Consider the following 22,912-nt stretch of genomic DNA (forward strand, 5'->3'; position numbering starts at 1 on the left):
ACGGTAGCAAGCCAAATGCTTTTTGGAATGATGTACTCTTTTCTGACGAGATTAAGTTTAACGTTTTCATACAAAAGTATGGAGAAAACCAAATACAGCAATTAAAAAAAAAATAACGGCGGTGGAGGAGTGATGGTATGGGGGTGCATGTCTGCTATGGGCGTGTCGAGCTTGTTTTTATCGACGGAATTATGGACAAAAAAGTTTATATCAACATTTTGAAAGAAAACCTGAAAAAAGTGCTGAAAAGTTGAACTTAACAAGCATGTTGACGTTTCAGCACGACAATGACCCGAAACATACGACGCACGTGCGTATGTGGTTGGCATATAACACTGCACGTGTGCTTCCACACCCACCACAATCCCCGGATCTCAATTCAATTGAGCATTTATTGGAAGAGTTGGATTGACGCGTAAAAAAGCGTGTGATATCTAATAAAGCTCAACTCAAACTAGCATTGATAGAGGAATGGCAAAACATTGGAGAAGAAACGACCACAAATTTAGTGCATTCTATGCCAAGGCGTTTGGATGCTGTTAGTAGTTGTTAATACTAACTTAAATTAATGTTAATTACTCTGTTTAAAGATTTAATATGTGGTGCAAATACTTTTGTGCTGGAAGAATTAGATGTATTGTTATTCAATATAGTTTTCTTTCTTTAAATCTGGACAACTTATTTTAAATTAAACTAACTGCGTTTAATAGTATATGTATATAAGCCATTTCCAAAGCTTAAAAGTGCGGCATTGTATTTCCTTTTGTTTGAGTTTAACTATTTAATATGAACATTTTTTTAATCCGTTTGCGAATTTGTATTTCAAGAGAATTTGCAAGCTATGTTCGTTTCTATTATTTTTTTAAACAATTTTTAATCAGCTATAAAGAATAATTGTATCTTTCATCGAATTTAATTTTGTCATTTTTTATTTTAGATTAAAAAAAATCTATTTGAGCAAAAAGTAGTTGATTTTGCTTGACATAGTTTTAGTTTCTAAAACTCGACTTATCGATAAACTAGAACTCAATTGAGTTCTTACTTATTTCTTCTTCAAGTTCTCAAGCGTTAGAACTCGGATTTAGATCTCAGTTTGATATAGAACTTCGATTTATTGGATCTTCAAATTTGGGGGGACATTATACAGTTGTGTTCATAAAAATAGCAGTGCTGGTCACATTTTATAAGATTGTCAAGTATTTAAATAACGGAAATTCTTACCAAAAAAATTACCATATTGCTTGCATCTAACGGTCTATCGTTTTCATGTTAGAGACTTTTAGCTTGAAGTCATACCCTACTCTTCTCGGTGAACACACATTATTTCAAACTCTCTGGGTATAGAGTGTTCATAAAAATAGCAGTGCTTTTGATTTTATAATTAAAAAGTGTTAAAAATTAAATTTTTTTATTTTTCGTTAAGTGAATATTTTACTATATAAAGTTTTAAGTATTTGCAACATACTAGCATATAAAAAATTAATAAATATTAGCTCAAAAATAAACAATGGGGCGGTCGAGACAACGCACCGAAGAAATTCGTAAAGTTATTCGAAAACTGCGTTTGGAGAGAAAAACCTACCAAAATATTCAAGACATCCTAGGCTGCTCAGCAAAAATAGTCAGTAACGTCTTAAAATGGCAAAATAAACCGAAAACGCGAGTCCCAAAAAAGAAGGCTACTGAAATAACTGACAGAAAAAATTGTTCAGTTAGCAAAACAGAACCCTTCCATAGGCTCTAGGAAAACAATAAATGGACTTCAACTGTCTGTTAGCGCTGTAATATTACGAAGACGTCTTTTATAAGCGAAGTTACCAGCCCAAGTTCACGCAAGGTATCATTCTTGATGAAAAGGTATGTGGCAAAGAGAATGGAGTTTGTTAAAGCGCATAGAGATTGGGCAAAAGTGAAATGGAGGAATGTTCTGTGGAGCGATGAAAGCAAAGTCGTCCTTTTTGGATCCAATGGTCGTCGAGGATATGTGAGAATACCCTAAAATGCAGCATACGATCCACGGTACACTATAAAAACAGTGAAGCATGGTGAAGGAAAAGTTATGATATGGGCTTGATTTTCATATTACGGGGTCAGGCCTATTTATCGCATTGGTGTTATAAGAGATGGAACCGAGTATGTAAAAATTCTCGAGTATGTTATGTTACCCAATGATGAAGAGGAAATGCCGTTGGTTTGGGTATACCCAAAGCATACTTCAAAAAAGGCAAAATCATGGTTTGCGCAGAAGAAGTCATCCGTTATGTAGTAGAATTCGAAAGAATTGTGGGAAGCAGTGCGTGATTCGTGGAACGCAATACCAGTCGAGAGGTGTCATGTTTTAGTGGACTCGATGCCACTTAGATGCGAAGCATCATAAAAAACAATAGTAATGCAACAATGTACTAATTGTACGCTAAAATTATTTGTATACTTTTATATAAGGTATTACAGTTTTTCTTACTTCTTACGTAATAGATTCAGTACTTCGTCGTGCACTGCTATATTTATGAACAGCCATATATTTAAAAAGGGGTTTTTCGCGGTGACAAAGCTAACTGTAAAAAATCGATAATACTTATTTTTTGTTATTAAGAATAAAATATTTTAATTTGTTATTAAAAGTTTAATGAAATATATTATTATATTTTAAATTATGTCGGGAAATAACATTCAATCTAAATTAATCAATATTACTATGGAGAACATGACCAGATAAAAGTGTAGATAAATCTGATTATAGAAGACCGTTTGATATTATGTGCCTCTGATTATTTAATAATATTAAACTTTTAGCAATATTACCCGTTTTTTTGTGGCATTCTATAAATAGTATAGTAAATTTCTCATGAAAAGAAATCGGCAGTTTTCAGATGTATCAAAAAATTGGTACAACTGAAAGAGAACTGTCAGAATAAATAATATTATTTAATAATTAATTGAAGGAGGGGGGTTTGTTCGTAGACTGCTACATTGACATGTGGTGTTGAAGCGAGCTTAAAGTGTGGAGAAGTTGGTTTTACATATAATGCGTTATGGTCTATTTATTTGTGTACAAAAAATATAGTTTTGTTTTAATCAAATTAAGATAAAAATCACATGGAGTAGCATATTCTTATATGTTGCTAAACTATTCAGCATTTCATTGTTTAACACAAATCAAACTATCTCACTTGCACTGCATAAGAAACATCAAAACACCATTAGCATTTTAGAAATTGCTGTTAAATTTAATCATTTTTAAATCTTCTTGTGCAGAGGAAACACTAAAAACATTTATTTAATCCAAACTGAGATAAATTTTTGGTGGAAACATAGCAAAGCTTAATTATCTTTTCTATTGTTTTCCCTTGCAAAATAAGCCCAGTTAGTCCATTTTCATTAACAAACAGATTAATTTTTTTCCCCAATGGATAACACATGCTTCCAAATGTACAACTACTCAACGAACACTGGCATCGAGATACAAATGCAATATCAATCGTACCAACATTTGAAAATGAAATCACATAGGATCCATCCGTAGTAAGATTATACTTTAACTTTTATCGGTAGTATTCATACTACGAATATTGTTTTTGTTATCCGTGTAAAATCCTACTATAAAATTGATTTTTCGTCTCGACAAAAAATGTTTGGCTGAATTTACTGAACATAAGATTTTTTCAATTTTTGTAACGATATTTATTCGAGTAGGATTTTCAGTGCAACACGAATTTAATATGTACAAAGTACATGTGTACAATTATCAAAAAAGAATTATTTTAAATAACACAAATCTTAAACGGAATCCAATAAAAAAATCTTACTTACTTACTTAGGTTCTCATATTTGTTAAGTACGTTTGGAACCCCTTAATCGGCATTGGGCCTCTACTACGCGCACGTGCCATCGTGTACGTTTTCCAGAGATGTGTTTCAGCTCCCTCCAGCTCTTGCCTAGTGACGCTGATTCCGTCTCGACTGTCCTGCGCCATGTGCTTCTCCATCGTCCAGCTCTTCTTCCGTCTTGTGTAAGCGGATTCCACTGCATTGCTTGGCCTGCAATGCAGTCATTCGAAGCGTATGTCCAATCCATTTCCACTTACGTCTTCGTGTTATAGATTCTATAGGTTCCTGGCCTGTCCTTCTATGAAGGACCTCATTTTTTATGCGGTTTGGCCAGAAAATCCTTAGGATGTTACGAAAACATTTATTCACAAATATTTGCAGCTTTCTTATTATGGCTGAAGTAATCTTCCAATCTCCCATAAAGAAGTACAGATTCAACATTTGTCGTAGCTTTATTCTTAAGTTGATAGAGTTATTCCCCCAAATTTTTGACAGCATAGCGAACTCCTCTTGCATTTGCGATGCTGCAGATGACGTCTTGTTCGGTTCCGCCTTCGATGGAGACGATACTTCCAAGGTACTGAAAGCTCTTCACTTTTTCCACCAGTTGCGAGGAAATATTTATTTGAGAGGGTGGTCGGGTTCTGATCTTTTCGTTTTGCTGGGATTAATTTTCAGCCTCTCTACACTTGTTGTCATTCCATTTAGATCCACGATCCTATGAGAGAGTAAGCAAACATCGTCCGCGTAATCTAAGTGCTTTAACTATGATGTCAAAGTCCATTGGATCTCTCCGCTACCTGACAGAGCCGAGCGCAGTACATCGCTTATCACCAACAAAAACAATATTGGCAACAAAATACAGCCCTGTCTGACTCCGCTTCAGGTTTCAAAATCATCTGACAACCTACAATCGTGTAGAACGTGACACTTGGATCCATCATATATTGCTTTAAAAATAGCAATTAGTATTACTGGGCTGCCTCTCCTCCGCAACCGCTCCAACGACAAATGACAGTTTTTTTTTTTTTTAAATTTGTTCGTAAGATGCCAGAATTTTGAGTCAGAACTATCTATGGGGTTCTACAAAAATTGCAAAAAACACGTTGAGATCTAAATTTCCTGGAACTTAAAAATGAATTTAAACCGTGTTCTACATACATACAAGATTAGATGTAAAGAAATGCCCGAGCCCTACATTTTTTAAAATAGTGTTCTATAGATAAACCGAGAATTATTAGATCGAATTTTTACTTTATTTTAGAACATTGTAAAAAAAATTGGCTGTAAGCCTCTTTACAAAATGTATTTATTGAATATCAGAACAAGCTATTTAATGCAGATGATACAAATTAGTATAATTGTTTGATTAAGTATACAAATTATTTATCGTATGGGCTATCCATCCGACGTTGTTTGTTAAAAATCCAAATATCTCTCGCTCTCCTAAAATAACATAAATAGTTAGGATAAAGTCCAATTTAAAGTACTCATAAAAATTGTAAGAACTTTTATTCTAATCGATTCTTTCCATAAAGTCATTATTTAATGAACCCGGAATTTAACATTCTTATTTACAGCAACCTCTTTACAGCAATGTATCGTTAATTACTTAGTGAGTCAGTGCATGATGAGTAAATACATATTTTTACTTCAACAGAATTAATATTTTTGAATAAACACCCCAGAAACTAAATGCTTACAATATTCGATGGATTTAAAATAAATTTCCGCAAAAACACACATTCTAAGAGCAAATATTATATTCCTCGGGTATTTCTTTGGAGTTTGCATAATTTCCAAAAACCCCATTAAATATTTTTCTAATGTTCTTAAAATGTTTAATATTTTGAATGTCTTCAAGTTAAATTTTCAAAATCGAGATTTTTTAACAATCTATTTCTGTGCCATGTCTAAACACATTTGTACTTTCTCGAGCTAAAAATAAACTATAAAGTTGTGGTTTTCAATAATATGATCTTATCTCGCAGCGGAACAGGTTGGTTAATGTACCTACTACATATAGAAACAAAAATATTTAGAAATAAAAATAAAATATAATTACCGTCAAAAAATTAATGTAAATGAATTATATGAGCTTTTTGGTTGATATTTATATTTGTTTTGCTTTTACTGCAGGCGCTAAGTGATCTTATGATTAAATCAGTTACAAAGCATGCTTTCTGACAAGAGGTACACTGAGTGCGATAAATTGAGGAATAAAAGAATGATTTAGTCAAGAAAACACTTCAGCAGCTGACAATATTAAGAGCACTTTCAGGGATGTACGGATGGATAGGCGCTATGCAAACCAAAGGTTTTTTTTATTAATCAGAGGGAGCCGCAATAACGATTTGTTGTTATAAATTGAACTTATATTGCTTTTGAAAATAGACAAATTGTGATGGATACGATAGAACTGTGGTGTAAATCAAAATATAAGTCACCCATTTTTGCTGAGAAGATATTAGAAAACTGTAATGACTATTACCCGTGGTATGATGGTTAGTGCAGTGGACTGGGTCATGATACAATTAATGCTGCATCTGAACTCGTTTCTGATATCCAATGGAATAAATCAAAACAACAATGCACAGGTGCTGTTCTGGTTGATTTGGAAAAGGCCTTTGACACCGTATGGTTAGAGGGTCTTTACCTAAAACTGAGCAGGCTTGGCATAATCAAACCATTTTTGTATAAACTTTATGATATGCTTAACGGTAGAAGGTTTGTTGTCAATAGTGGCAATGTAACATCTACCACAACATTCTTATTTAAAAATGGTCTTCAACAGGGAGCGGTGAATTCGCCGATTCTCTTCAGCATTTACACCCGTGATCTGATAGGTAGTCTTACAAAGGCAATTGCGTACGCCGACGATCTAATTGCGTACAGAACGGCCCGAAAGGGTGAGGTTATTAGAATCATTTTGCGGCGTGATTTCGACAACATTCAGTGACATTGCGACGACTGGAAACTGAAAATAAATGTCCAGAAGTTGGAGACAATTCTGTTCCGGGATCCGTTGGCTAGGGCCACCAGCAATACTTATAAGAACTGGCGCAAGATGGCCATCGTTGATCTTCACGGGCAGCGATTGCGATTAACGAGCAAAAGTGAAGTGAAGTACCTCGGTATCTGGTTAGATCAGTATTTATATTTCGACAGACATATAAATGCTGCTCTGACCAGGGCCAGAGAAGCCTTTGCTCTGGCGAAATGGATGTTTTACAGCACTCGGCTTGGCCCCAGAGTGAATGTAGTTTGCTACATGGCCCTCATACGGCCGATGATCGTTTATGGTTGTCCTGTGTGGTTCAACGTTGCCCCTTCCCAGATGAAGAAGTTTCGGGTGTTCGAACGACAGTGTTTACGACGCTGTACCGGCTTATATCGAACAGCCGAATCTTCTTACCTGCATTACTATTCCAACGAGGTCCTATACAACGGGGCTCGAATCAACAGAATTGACAATTTCGTGATAAAACTCGTTCGAGGTCACAGAGACATTCCTCTTTTAAGATAGATGTGGTCTGATACAGGATAGATTGGCAGTTCCGCTAATCTACCACGTCAGACGACGAACCGGACAGGCGGCTCCTGTACAATCGGGACGTCATGGCACAAGGCGGAGCAGAGCTCCTTTGGTTCAGTAAGGATGTGTCCGAACGGGACCGAACTGATAGGGTGAAGCAGGAGAACCAGTTTTGTTGGCTTGAATCGGCACTTGATATTGGGTAGTCTGTATGTGGTTTTAAGCTTTGGTTGGCTTACATACTTGTTTTTAGTTTTAGGGTTTAGTTTTAAGTAAAATAGGCATAGTTTAAGTTTAATTTTAAGGACCTTATTTTATGTAGTTTTTAAGTAAAAATAAAAAAGATATTGAAATTAGTTTTTTTTTTTATTTAAATAATAAAATGAATTACAGTGGAAAATAGATCTTAGGACCGAAAGGCATTAGAATTAAATATTATTTTTTAACTTAAGAGTGTCCGTATGGGACCAGTAAGTTAGTTTTAAGTTATGGGCAATTAGGCTGGTTTTATGAATTTTTGCCTAGCTTTAAGATAGTTTCAAGGATTAATGAATAAAAAATAATAAAAAAAAAAGTGCATTGGACTCTCATGCCAGAGTTCTTGGGTTCGATTCCTGCTAATTCCATCTAAAGTATTTTCAGAGGTACTACCTCTTGCGAGGAATTGACAAATCCTGCAAGAATAATTCTTGTCATGAAAAGTGCTTTCACAAACTAGCCTTTCGGATTCGGCTTTAAACTGAAGTTCCAGTCTATCCCTGACAGCATTATTTGCAACCAGGAATGGTTTAGAGTTGTAAGACACTAAGCTCTAGTTCTCAACGGACTGCTGCGCCACCCAATTTATTTATTTTTTAATGACTATGGGGATGTAAGTGTCAAGTATTCAAGGCGCTTTACTTTTACCAGAAATTTTGCTAACTCATCCGCCTGGCTTAAAAACTATTTTAACGCCACTGCTCATAAAGCATTATGCGTGCATCTCATTTCAAGAACAAAGTTCTGATAGGCAAAAAAAGGTAATTTCTAAAAAGATTGTCATTGTGATCCATATAACATATGAATATCTATCATTGCAATCTGCGAGTCTGATTCGGAACCTGAGCTGAATTCATAATCGAAAAAAAACAAAATTTGAATTTTCTTACAATGGAACATTCTGTGATGCAATGAAAACAAAGTGCAATAACAAAAATGACTTATATGGGATAAATAGAGGCTAAACAAATTATATCATCAGATCTAAATATATTGCCTTTACATTTAAAAAGGATTGTTTTATTTACTATTCTAAAAATATAAAATTTGTAATTGTATGTACATACATATGTGTAGACAATTTGAATGTATCAGAGTTTTATCGTGAGTTGTAATTTCTAAATCATGTTATTGAAATAGTCATTTTCAAAATGATGTTAATTGGATTATTTTTATAGAATTTTAATAAAATTTTAAAAATAAAGCAGCAAATAAAGTTTTCCTTTTTATCTTACATGCAGCTTTATTTGAGAATACCTCAAGCCACGTGGCATGCTTTCCTTTTATCTCAATAGCGAGTTATTACACTTAACGCCACCTTAAGTTATGACACTAGTTTAGGAGCTTATATTCAATCTGATAAATGATAAGAAGAAGGTTATGTTGGTTTTATTCCGAGTATACGCCTCCTAATACCCGTAGCGTGATGGTTAGTGCGTTGGACTGTCATGCAAGGGGTCTATGCCATCTTAAGTCTTTTCACGGGTACTGCATCTTGCGAGGAATGGACAAATTCTTCAAGAGTAACTCTTGTCATGAAAAAGTGCTTTCTAAAATTAGCCGTTCCAATTCGGCATATAAACTGTAGGTCCCCTCCATTCCTGACAACATTACTCGCACACAGGAATGGTTGAGAGTTGTTAGTCACTAGGATTTACCTGGCAATACTGATAAGTGCAAAAATGTGATCCATCGTTCAAAAGCCCGACCGAAAACCAGATTAAAACTTGCTTAGACGATTAGTGTTCTCGATCCACTTTCGTACATAATTAAAGTCAGAATCTTCCTTATAGAGTTAAGAATAGAAATTTTTCAGTAGTTTTCCGCAAGATTTGAATCTCCTTTCTTGAAAATGGCAAAAATACTCTGCGTTATTGAAGGTTTTTTTGGCACATTAGCATCATTATATAACCTGTTAAAGTACTCCAGAAGATAGTTTTTAAATTGATCAGTGCTGTTTTTTATAACTCGACGGAATCCCGTCTATGGCTGGAGCTTTGTTATTCTAAGAAAGCGATTTTTGCACTATCCCATCTAAAATACCACACTAAACAAGATGTTTTAAAACAAGTGTATTACTCATTGATGGAATCTAGGATACGATATGGTAAACTTGCTTGAGGAAATGCAGCTAAAACTCACATCAAAATTCAAAAACTCATTATAAAAGAAATCAACAACAACTAGTGACAAACGTATGACACACTTTTTAAGCCACTACAAGTTGAAGATATTTTTAAGATCAAAACCATAATAGAATACATTGATGACCACCGATTCAAGCAACCAATTCAACACCAACTCAACACCAGAAGACGGGCACAAGAAATGTTACAGATACCAAGAAACTACAACAACTACGGAAGACGTAAAGTTCAACACACCGTACCGAGTACAATCAACTGACTAACAAGAGAAATTGTCATGATTCAAAACTTTAAAAAACGAAAAAAAAAGAACTTAAAAAAATATTTCATTAATTGTACAAATTAAAATTTGTATATATTGTAATCGATACTTAATCGATACTGCAAAAGTGGATCAACTTATCTTCAGGGACATTTCATCTGCCCATCCTACATCTTAAATTTGACTTTTTGTGAAATTTCGACAAAAAAAACTTATTTTATTTCAAAATAAAATACTTCAGAATGCAGTCATAATTTCGCGGAATAATAAGTTTAACTCAACAAAAATTGCTCCAAAATGAAAACAAACGTCCTGGGAAATTCGAAAATTATTTTAGTTGCATAGCCAGGACCGTAAATCAGTACTACAAAATTGTGCATCGGAGCCCTTCCATAGTTCATAACATAATTTCACGATTTAAAAGGATTCATAATGTGAGCAGAATAATACCAAAAAAAAAGAAGTTGGAGGCGTGAAAAGGTACTTATAAAGCTCAAATCCCTTCTTATCTTCAAAACCTCTAAATATATTCAGTCTTATCACAGGCCCCGTCGTAATAGATTCGTAGTACGAACCGCGAACAAAATATCATTGCTCCGGTCGTACTAAAAAAATTTGCTACGAAATTCGGAGTTGGTGAAAAGTGCACTAGCCCCGAATGAATAGGAAGTTTGGCAGTTTTTCTACGAATAGTTATTTTGATCGGAGTTCAATTGAAACGAAAAAAAAAAAATGTTAGCGTACGAAGATAAATAAAATAAAAATAAAATATATGAAAATAATCATGTTAGTTTTACTATTGTTTTAATGCGAAGGTGTTAACATATATTATTTTTGGAGGACAAATAAAGATATCACAAATAAAATTCAGTTCCAAAGGCTTTATAAAATGCTTCAAGAAAAACCTGAAACTGATCAAGGATTTTCCAAAATCCCTAAGGAGGAAGTGAATTCCTTTTGGGAAGCAGTAAAAACAGAGTTAAATAGCCTACGCCCACCTTCTTTGTAAGGAGTGGAATGTTTAAAATGTTTTACCAACACTTGACAAAATATAAGTTTTGAAATATGCTAAAACCTTGTGTCTTCTTCAAAACTTCGACGCCTTGAGGAAACCAATAAATCGAAAGGATGGGGAACTATTAAACATTAAGTGTCTGATTATGTGTAATTTGTTAAATTATAGAATTGCTTTTGTTTTTAATATCAATTTACTGTTTAGTGGATTAAATTGTAATTTTGGCATGTTTAAAATTAAAACCTGTTAAATTCATATAAAATGGTTATAACGTTTTACACTCTTTTAATTTTATTTTATTAATAGTTTATTTTCATTCCATTCTATATGTACAATTTTAATAATGTTAACAAAAATATTTATTTAGAAAAAAAATAGTAGGTATATTCTATAGTTGAAAACTAGAGGCGAATGAACCATATCAGGGAATTTAAAGCATATCTATAAAACAAATGAATATTTGGGGTACTTTGTTACATAAAAAAAGCAAACAGTTTTTAAAAAACAATAATTATTAAATGAAGTAAAACAAAAATTGAAAAGAAGAGTAAATACAAAGCTAACAAGTTATGCTATACTTAAAAACAGATTTTTGACCATCGAACTGTTCATTTTAAATAGCCATTTTTTAACTGATTTCAAAAATAAATTAGGATATTGAAGTTTTTTAAGTTTCAAAAGGTAATTGATTAAAAAGTTTAGGTGCTGTTGCAGTGTAAAAATTTTGAGAATTGCGTTGTATTACTCATTGGAATATTAACTTAAAATGGAGTATTAATTCTTAAGCTATGTGTATTTCAGTTTCTAAGTAGCTTACTGTATCCATTTCTCAACGAAATAAACTTTAGGAACTTTATATACATAAAGGTTTTTCAAGTGCAAGATACGATGATCTTGAAATAAAGGCCTACTAATTATTAACCTTGATTTCTTACAAATGATTCGGACAATATGTACCTGCGATGTAATTATGGGATCAAGCGTGTTTTGATATGCACCTCCCCAACTAGTTATTCCATATTGTACCTTAGAATGAACTAGCCCAAAATATATTGTTGTTAATAGATTTGTTGTACAAGTTGGTTTTAATAAGAACATATTACGTGTTAAGGACATTGAGTATTTTTTTAATTCCACAGTATGTTGTTTCCAATTTAAATTTTTGTCATTTGTAACTATTAAATATTTAAAACTATTAACGAATTCGATTTCAAAACAATCATCAATTTAAATTTTTGTCAATTGTAAGGTTACTCCTATAAATATTTAAAACTATAAACGAATTCGATTTCAAAACAATCATTGGAACAAGGTATCATATGTTCAAAGCTGGATTTTTCAAAAGAATGTGTAGCTAAGCTAAGTTTCTTACATGTCCCTGAATGGAAGATAACATTACAGTCCAAGATTGTAGCTGTTTTGTTTTAAATTGTAGAATTTTACTTAAAATTACCTCATGCCTATAAAACCATTGTCTTTGTACATTTAAATCTTTTTGTAAAATAGCGATCAATTCAAATAGCGAATTGCTAGCATACGTCAGAGCCATATCATAGCGAACGCTGTTATTTTACTAATTGATGATTGTTTGAAGACAGAGTTTATGTATATCAAAAACAATATTGGGCCTAGCACAGATCCTTGAGGAACACGGTAGTAAGCTCAGTCATCGACTTTGCACTCAGTCATCGACTTTGCACTCGCCAGATCGGGTCACTTGCTTAACAATGTGCTCTGTGTGTTATAAATGCCTAAATCCCATAAATACGAAAATGTACCTATCGTGTGGGATATGCGGTTTACAATCACATAGTGAATGTTGTGTATTATCTAGTGAACTGATACAATCAATCATAGATACAGACGGCATTTTTTATAAGTGCGATAAATGTGTAAATAGTCGAATTGACTTGTGCATACAAAAAATAAATGATCTCTTTGCACTCTTGCAAGAGAGTTTAAGCGTGTTCAGTAAATTTGTTCAACCTTTGGACTCCCAATCCCAATGCATTGATCCAAATGCTAACCTAAATGCAAGCCGGAACATTCGCAGTACTACTCGAATTCAACGTAAGCCTAGGGTGGATGAAGCTCCAAAGCATAAAACTGAAAAAAAAGTCAACAAAAATACTGCTTCATCATCTTCTTTATCTCGTCTTTCGTCTTCAAACAACAAAAGCTCTCCCGCCAACTCTCGCTTTGGTATTGCTGCGGCGAGCACATCTAATACAAAAAATGCAAACAATGCTCGGTTGTCATCAACGTTTCCAAATCTTAATACTCGTAATAATGAATCCATCATTAAGAAGAAGAAAATTAATATGCTTATGGGTGATAACGTTAATGCAGTTGCTGTTCATGCTACTAACAACAATGATGCTGCCGATGGTGTTATTGTTGTTTCTCATGATGATACCGATTGTGTTGTTTTCGTTTCTGAGGCTGAGGTGCATGCCGTTGATGCGCATGTTAATTCTAAAGGTGCCGCAGGTGTTCTATCGTTTGCTGATGTTTTTGATGGTGGTTCTGCTGCTGTTGCTAATATTGCTGATGATGTTGTTGCTGTGGTTCCTGATGCTGCTGATGCGGTTGCCGATCGTGTTGCTGCTGATGATGTTGCTTTGGTTCCCGATGCTGCTGTTGCTGTTGCTGATTATTCTGTTGCCGATTGTGCTGTTGCTGTTTCTGATGTTGTTGTGCATGCCGTTAATGCGCATGTTAATTCTAAAGATGCCGCAGAGGTCATATCTTTTGCTGATGCTGTTAATGGTGGTTTTACTGCCGCTGCTGCTGCTAATACAAATTCAACTTTACCATCTAATCTTGCCTCTGGAAGTAGACTTGCTGCTACAAAAGGTGTCCGTAAAACGAAAAAAGTTATTTCGGGCACAAGCGTACAAAATACGGAATTTGTTGTCTACAACAAGTTGAAATGGTTTCACTTGTCAAAATTTACGCCGTCCACGACGACTGAATCCATTACTAAATACTTATCGACCAACTTGAATGTGAATGAATCCGTTTTTAAATGCTTCAAGCTAATAAAGAAAGGAAATGAAGAAAATCTTAAATTCATTTCATTTAAAATTGGAATTCCTGTAGAATATGTACAATCTGTGTTCAGTTCTTCTTTTTGGCAATATGGAATTAAGATTCGTGAATTTGATTTCATTCCAAAAAACCTGTCAGGGATGGAGAATCAAAGAGCTATCCACTAAGTCAAGCTTCTCCATCAAATGCTGCAAATACTAATTCTTTGAAGATTTATTATCACAATGCCAGTGGAATTCGAACAAAAGTGCCTGCTTTATTTCTTGCGTCAAGTCATGTTGATTATGACATCATTATTATTGTTGAAACATGGCTATGGAGCGGAATTCTAGACACAGAGATATTTGACAACTCATACATGGTCTTCCGAAAGGACCGCTGTAACTCTGCAGAGGATCGTGGAGGTGGTGTAATAGCTGCTGTCCGCTCTTGTATATCGTGCAAAATAGTGACTCTCCCCATCACAGATGTTGAACAAATTTGTTTTTCAATTAATCTTGAGCCAGGTATTTTTATGTACTTTATAATTAGTTATATTCCGCCCAAAAGTAGTATTGAAATTTACGAAAAGCACTTGGCAAATATTGATTATGTGAATAACTTAAGTAACAACTTGCAAAAAATGTGTGTAATTGGCGATTTTAATTTAGGAGATGTAAATTGGTCGTACTCCGTTGCGGATAGTATGCTTATACCTAGTAATTTAAAAAGAGATATTGAAATTTCCTTTATTGATCACTTGTATGCTCTCAATTTATATCAAGTAAATAGAATTGTTAATGATTTATTCAAAATTTTAGATTTAGTATTTATTCATCATGATGAATTTAAGGCATCAGTTAATCAAATAGTTCCTTTATCATTGTTAAACAATTCGATACATCATAAAGAACTATATATTGAATTACAATTTTACAGTTATTTAAGAAAAGTAGATCACAATGTCAATTCATTTCATTTTTCAAAAACCGATTTCATTGGACTCAATAATTACCTTGAAAATGTTGACTGGAATACCGAGTTTCTTAATTTAAACTTAATGAATACTTTTAATCATTTCTTGTGCATCTTAACTAATGCTTTTTATTTATTTGTGCCTTGTAGAACCAAAAAGAATGGATCCAAACCCCCTTGGTATAACAAAAAATTAGCTCATCTTAAAAATCTAAAAAATAAATCTTTCGCCAATTTTAAAAAATCAAATAGTACGGACGACAAAAATATTTTCTGTAAATTTCGTAAAGATTTTATGGTGCTTAGTAAATTCTCACACAGAAATTATATCTTGAATCTGGAGCTTGATTTAAAGAGCGATCCTAAACGTTTCTGGTCGTTTATAAACTCTAAGCGAAAATCTCTTGGAATCCCAAATTCTATGAATTTCAATAGCGATGAATCTACTGATGTTCATAAAACTCTGGAGCTTTTTGCTCAGTTTTTTGAATCGGTGTATTCTAATGTCAATCCAAACTTTCCTCAACCTCCTCGGAACGGCCCTAAGGTTGATATTGGATCTATACATTTGGAATACTCTGATGTTTTAAGCGCACTTAACTCTCTTAAGCCAAATTCGAATCCAGGTGTTGATGGCATCCCTGCCTTAATATTAAAAAGATGTTCTAAGTCTCTTTGTGCACCGTTGCTTACAATTTTTGAACTCTCTTTGTCATCTGGGATATTTTTAGATGAATGGAAATCTTCTTTCCTAATCCCCATTTTTAAATCGGGTTCTAAAAATAATATTGAAAACTATAGGGGGATTTGCAAGTTGTCCGCAATTCCGAAGCTTTTTGAAAGTTTAGTAAAAAACAAACTTGATTTTCTTGTGAAAGAACATATAAATAGTGCTCAACATGGGTTCCTTTCGGGTAGGTCAACCATAACAAACTTGACATGTTTCTCATCGTTTGTTGTTGATGCTATCGAAATTAGAGGTCAAGTTGATGCTATATATACTGATTTCAGCAAAGCTTTTGATTCGGTAAACCACAGCATACTGCTGCTTAAACTAGATGCTTTTGGAATCCATTCAGTCTTACTGAAATGGATTTCTTCATTTCTAACTGGCAGGGTTCAAAAAGTAAAGATTCAGGAATATACTTCAAGATCAATCAAGTGTACGTCTGGTGTTCCTCAGGGTAGTCACCTTGGCCCATTGTTATTTATATTATTCATTGATGATATTGTCAACTATGTCAACTTTAGCAAATGTCTTATATATGCTGATGATCTCAAATTATTTTCAAAAGTAACTTGTGCAGATGACTGTCTCAAGCTGCAAAAGGATCTGGATAATTTATCTCACTGGTGTAACTTAAACGGTTTAAATCTAAATATAAAAAAGTGCTTCATAATTTCCATCTCTCGAAAAATTCTTACTTATGAGTTTATCTATTCTCTTGATTCCAAGCCTCTTCAGAGAACATTAAAAGTGAAAGATTTGGGGGTTCTTTTTGATTCTAAATTTTCATTCTCTCTTCATGTTGATGCGATTGTTGCTAAAGCTAACTCAATGGTAGGGCTCATTAAAAGGAATTCCGTTGATTTTTCCGACCCATACACCCTTGTATCATTATATACTTCCCTGGTCAGGCCAAATCTGGAATACGCGGATGTTATCTGGAATCCTTGTCAACAAAATTTATCTGATAGAATACAGAGAGTTCAGAATCGCTTTACAAGATATGTATTTTACAAAATGCGTTGGAATTTCTATCCTTGTTCCCAAGCTAGGCAAAGCTTTTTAGGATTGCAATCTCTGAGAGCCAGAAGAACAACTCACGATATTGTTTTTGTGCGGGATATTCTTTGCTGCCACATAAGATGTCCAGAATTACTCTCATTTATATGTATATATGCTCCAACGAGGCCTTTGAGGGAAAGATCTCTTCTTTTTGAGACCAGACATAGAACGAACTACGGAAGTAATGAACCAATTTCAAGGTCAATTAGAGAGTTCAATAAAATTTATGATTATGTTGACTTATATCTCTCCAGAGAAAAATTTAAGAATGTATTATACTATTTATTCTTAAGATATTAATTATTTGTTATTTATTGTTAAGTACATTTATAATATTTATTTTTGACTGAAATGTAATCTGTTAAGCTTTAAGCTTGTAGATGAAATAAATAAATAAATAAATAAACAATAAACATCGCTAAATATTCCATCGATTCTAACTCTTTCATGTCTTGCGGATAAATAGGAAGCAAACCAATCGAAGACCTGACCTCTAAATCCAGCTTTATAAATAAACAATGCTAGAACACTCTTATTGTTGTTAAAACTTTCACTCACATCACTGCAAAACTTTGATATGGCATGGTCAGTACCCCTACCTTCACGAAAACCAAATTGGTCGTTGCTGAAAAAAAAAACACCATAAATGATCCTTTATGAGTTTTTCAAAAAGTTTGGAGAAAATAACAAATAAACTAATAACAACCAACAAAATATTTGATGGGTTTGTTAAAGCAAAATAGAACAGGTAAAATTCAAAACAAGCTCGAAAATGTAACCGTTTTTTGCACTTTCTTGACATTTTTATCAATAATGCATTCGGCCCTAGAAGTTGAAAGCTTGGATTTATCATAAGGACAACATCGCAGAAACAGCCAATAAATCAAAAATCTGCTATGTTCAACGCTTGGTATTATTTTCATTATTATTATTATTATTTTTTTATCAGTTTTCAGGACGGCCATAAAGTCAACATTTCAGGGTTATCCATTACTTACGGGACACCCAGTATGTAGAAGGCAATTCGCTTAAGCAGGCAATTGGTTCTACAGTTGTACTGAAAATTAATGTTTTAGTGAAATTGAGTGATTACAAAAATTGTATTTATTTATAAAAATATAATTTTGCAACTTCTTTCATCCAGAGATTCTATTTTGATAAAAAATGCGAATCTAGTAAACAAATGTCTAACTCAATAAACAACTGCTAATCAAGGACTGATTAGGTTTCGTAAGATTACTGTATACAAAATTTAGGAAATTATATTTGACTCAATGATTCATAAGAAAGGGAGCTTGGCCGAGGTGTCTAATTAGAGAGGTATATCCGTTCTAAATGCTTCATATAAAATATTTACGCTGATCTTGCAAAAACGTTTTAATAAATGGATAGAAGACATCAAACTCTTAAAAAAGTTTCAAGCAGGCTTTAGGACAGGTTATTCGAAGGTTGACCACATTTTTACCCTTAAAAGTATCGCAGAAACATTCCTTAATAAGAACAAGAGGCTATATACGTTTTTCGTTGACTTCAAATCTGCATTTGATATGATCGATAGACATGCGCTTATCTACAAGCTTTATAGTACCGGAATGTCATGAAAGTTCGGGAGAGTTATTCAGAATCTATATGCCGATACAATTGCTAAGGTCCATACCATAATGGAGAAGAGTTGTCGAAAGGGTTTAAAACACAATCGGGAGTCAGACAAGGCTGTACATTGAGTCCGAGTCTGTTCGCCTTGTTTATTGAAGATCTCACAGACCTCTTTCCAGGTGGCATAGACTTGGCTGGACAAATAATAAAATCATTGCTGTTTGCGATTTGGCAGCATCACCTGAATCATCGCAGTTAATGATAAACCGGCTCTATCAATATTGTCAGCTTTGGAGTTTAATGGTGAATCTTAATAAGTCCAAAAATTTGAGGTGGCTGTAACTAAGCGAAAGAAAAATGGTCATTGAAGTTGTCACGGAATTCAAATACCTTGGAGTTCACTTAACGAAAAATTTGAGCATGGAAATTCATCTAAGAGAGAAACTAGTTAAAACTAGCAAAAGGTGCAATTAGTGCAACTAGGAAAGGATGTTTTTCTAACAAAATATAGCACATAGCAGCAAGTTCAAGATATTTGAAGCGGTATCTGAGTCTGTCATGTTTTACGCGGCACAAACTTGGGGAACGAAACAATACGAAACAGTTAAGAAACATCTCCGATACTATATAAAGCGAATTTTAAGACTGCTATCAAATACACCCAACTATGTTATTATGTTGGAATCAGGATTATCACCTATGTTCATACGAACCCTAAAAATGCAAGTTGATTACACCTTGAGAGTTATGAAGATGAACAATAATATGCTACCAAATATAGTAGCGCTTCAAGTAATACGAACCAAAACAAGTTGGTGTGCTGATTGGAAAAATTTGACAAGAGAATGTGAAATGGAACTTAACATTTTGTGTTATAACCAGGATGATTTAAAAGCTTTTTTATACCAGCTCATTTCCGCAGTGGATATAAAACAACGAGAGAAATACTTAATTGACGACACTGGATCTATATACAGGCAGCTCTTCTGTCAACTAAATCACAACTTGGAAAAGAGGAATTATTTTAGGGACGATAATAGCATTGTTGAAATTTTAATGATGGTTAAATTAAGAGGTGAAGTTATGCAGCTGAATTGTATACCTCATAGAGATGACTTGCCAATTATACGAGTATGCTCATTGTGCAATTTAAAGGAAAGGGAGGATGTTTTACACTTTGTTTGGAAGATGTCCAGTTCTTAAAGAAATAAAAAGGAATGCTTTTGGTAGCGAAATACTGACGCAAAATCAAGTTATACTCTTGCTTAACAATAAATAAATAAAAAAATTGGGTGGCGCAACAGTCCGTTTGAGAACTAGGGCCTAGTGACTGACAACTCTCAACCATTCCTGTGTACGAGTACTGTTGTCAGGGATGGAAGGGACCTACAGTTGTAAGCCGAATCCGAACGGCAAATATAAGAAAGCACTTTTCATGACAAGAATTACTCCTGGAGAATTTGTCAATTCCTCGCAAGAGGCAGTACACGTGAAAAGAACTTTAGTTGGCATAGGCAGGGATCGAAACCAAGACCTCTCGCATGACAGTTCATCGAACTAACCATCATGCCACGGGTACTTTCTTAACAATATGGAAATTAAAAAATTATATAAATTCTGGGGGCTAGCTCTTCTCTATAGAAGTAAAACTATAAATAAATTTTTTTAAATAAATTGTTGAACTATGTTATCTTTTTTATGATTTGTCAACTAAGCAGACGGCAGTAAAGCCATGCTTTTTCTATTTGACGTAATGTTTATAAATAATTACCACGAAAAAAATGCAAAATTGAAACGCTGATTTTTGGTGGCCCACTTCAAAAACAAACTTAAGTTTTAACCAAAACACTAAGATCTATTAAACATTAACTTTAACCAATAAAGCTAGTCAGAATTGTTTTTATCCAAAAAGAATCTCGGTTAAAATAAATTCCTTAACATCATTTCTTAAAAATAATTTAGTTAATAATTTTTTTTAAAACAAGTAATTTTTACAGTAAATATACATAAACATATATGTAAACAATAGTAGTACGCATTATGATACAACCAGTTTGTTAACTTCAACTAAAAATCAATTATTTTGTATTAGCTGACCTACATATTTTCACAAAAACCCTTTAATATTGACATAAACTTACTCTACAAACAAGCTTATTTGCAGAAGCTAAATAAGCTATGTGAGGTAAATCTAATTCATGTTTATGTTACCATTCCTTTTAGCTAACAATAACAACTTACCTATCTCTATCTCCTCCATCGTGCCATTTCCCTTGCTTGGTCTTGGTCTTAACTGCATTGTAACTTCTAACTTCACTTTGCAAGCTTAACAATAATAATAAAGAAAAAATACAAGAAATGTAATGAATTTTGAATAAAATTTTCTCTCTCTCTCTTCTCTAGGTTTCCTTCCAATCGCCACCAACAACAGTTTAGCAGCCACCACATCGCCCCCGGTTTATTATCGTCTCGTCGCGTCGCTGCCGTTCGTCGTCGTCGTCGTAGTCATCGTCGTCATAGCCATCGACTTAAAGCATCTCGATCGGTTTCTCGAGATCGTCGTCGTTGTCGTCTTAGTTTTAACAATCGACAGACAAAGCAACGCACAAGCTGTTTAGCTCTGGACTGTTCATGGTATTCGAACTCTTAAAACGTCATCATTCAACATTTACTTCACACCGCAGTATATTTTCTTAGAGGATAGCAGCACCTAGCAGCTAGCACCGAGCTCTCGAGCACCGAGGCCGACATCAGCAAAAGAAACAAGCAACATCAAGATCGAGATCGAGACCAAGTGGAAGTGAGCTTGTTGGAAACGACATAAGCTGGCACAACATTAGTTTTGAGTTGGCTACCAACGCGAGCGGGTCTTCTCTAGGCAAACGAGACACGTACATAAAAATATATTATATATTTTGTGTTCCCCTTTTCTTTCGCTATACCTACGTATTTTAAAACTTTTTTTTTATTTATTTTTATTTTTTTTGAAAATTGTCTTCTCAAGATAAATTCATTTAAAAAATGTGTTACACAACATACAAAAAATATATCTTATTATGAAATATTTCTTGTGAATCGAAGGATCTTTCGTATCTGCGAAGCAAAGAGATTGTTCTTATCCTTTAAGGTGCTTTTGTGATTTAAAATTAATGTTCATATAAATGCAATGCAATGTATAAATGCAAAAATCAGTGTCATTATATTATTGAAACAAAATATTAAATCAGTTTATACTAAAATTGAATTGAAAATAAAATAGTGTCCATTTAAAAATAAAAATGTGTATATACAAAGCGTAAAGGATACGTTTGCTTTTCGAATTTTCTTTCGTTTCACAAAAAATATTGAGGACTCATCCAATACAATATGCGGATATACGTTAGCTTCGAAAGATAACTACAAATTTGCGAAAGAGCTTCTTTTTTGTATTTCTTGAGAAAAAAGACTTATGACTTACATTTCGCGATCTCTTCTCTTACAGATATTTTAATCTCTATTTTTAAGGATAATACGAACGAACTGTTAACCACCACCCAGTTTATTAAACAAAAAAGAAAAAGAATAATAATAAAACGTTTCATAAATTAAAGCTTCATGACAAAAAAGGAATAAACTCGAATTATTAATTTTTTTATAATCGCCCCCCTCCACAACAAAACACAAATATCGAACATTTCGTAATATTCTTTTATTTCCTGTTACGGATTAATAGTATTAAATAACCGAATCTCAAAATGATGATGGAGAATGGGCTCTCCATGGAATATGGAGATGGATACATGGAGCAGGAGGAAGAATGGGAACGTGAAGGACTTTTAGATCCTGCGTGGGAGAAGCAACAGAAAAAGGTGAGTCGTCAATTTGATTTGAATTTTTTTTTTCAACATTTTCTTAAAAATCAAAATCTATGGTTTTTTATTTTCTTAAAATAAACTGTGATGTTTTAAAAATGGACGAATGTATTTATAGGACATCTCATCTTGTTTTTCTGAATTTAGTTTGCTCTTGTATATACATATGTACGTACGAGTATGTAGATATATAGTATATGATTTTTTAGATCTACCTCTTTTTTTTCTAGTGTGTGCTAAATTTATAATAAAAATACATTTTTCTTTTCACACACATTTTTGTTCTACTTGAGATTTTTATTTTCTCTCTCTCCCGTTTCTAAAGATAAACATCAAATGAGTATTAATTTCGTCAAGTTTTTCTTTTCAAAAAATAAGAAAATCATCATTTTCTTTTTTAAATGCAACAAAAACAAGTATTAAGTAATAATAATTTAAGCCAACAAATTTCAGTCAAATATTTTATTTTTTTCATCTTAAATTTTATTTTAAAAATAAACTTTTGGCAGAGGGAATATTAATATCGTTAATCGCTATATTATACTATGAGTGTATACAGTAGTGTCTAAATGCTTTTTGCGAAAGACCTAAAAGATGATTAAATGAGGCAGTTGACGAAGAGATATT

The 22,912-nt window shown here is 33.5% G+C and overlaps 1 protein-coding gene across 6 annotated transcripts in view; it reads left to right on the plus strand.

The window, feature by feature from the left end:
• Window positions 1-20,870: 20,870 nt before the first annotated feature.
• LOC129948407 (alpha-actinin, sarcomeric) overlaps window positions 20,871-22,912 on the plus strand; it is a 36,720-nt gene continuing 34,678 nt past the window's right edge. Inside the window, exons 1-2 of one of the 6 annotated variants that reach the window (XM_056059410.1) lie at window positions 20,871-21,325; window positions 21,916-22,282. In XM_056059410.1, the coding sequence (XP_055915385.1) occupies window positions 22,169-22,282 (114 nt within the window). In that variant the 5' untranslated portion in view covers window positions 20,871-21,325; window positions 21,916-22,168. Of the gene's footprint in view, window positions 21,381-21,915; window positions 22,283-22,912 lie in introns of all 6 variants that reach the window. The other 5 variants (XM_056059406.1, XM_056059407.1, XM_056059405.1 and 2 more) reach the window with 5 other exon arrangements.

This window comes from Eupeodes corollae, chromosome 2, assembly GCF_945859685.1.
Source record: "Eupeodes corollae chromosome 2, idEupCoro1.1, whole genome shotgun sequence".
In the NCBI taxonomy this organism is placed as follows: Eukaryota; Metazoa; Arthropoda; class Insecta; order Diptera; family Syrphidae; genus Eupeodes; species Eupeodes corollae.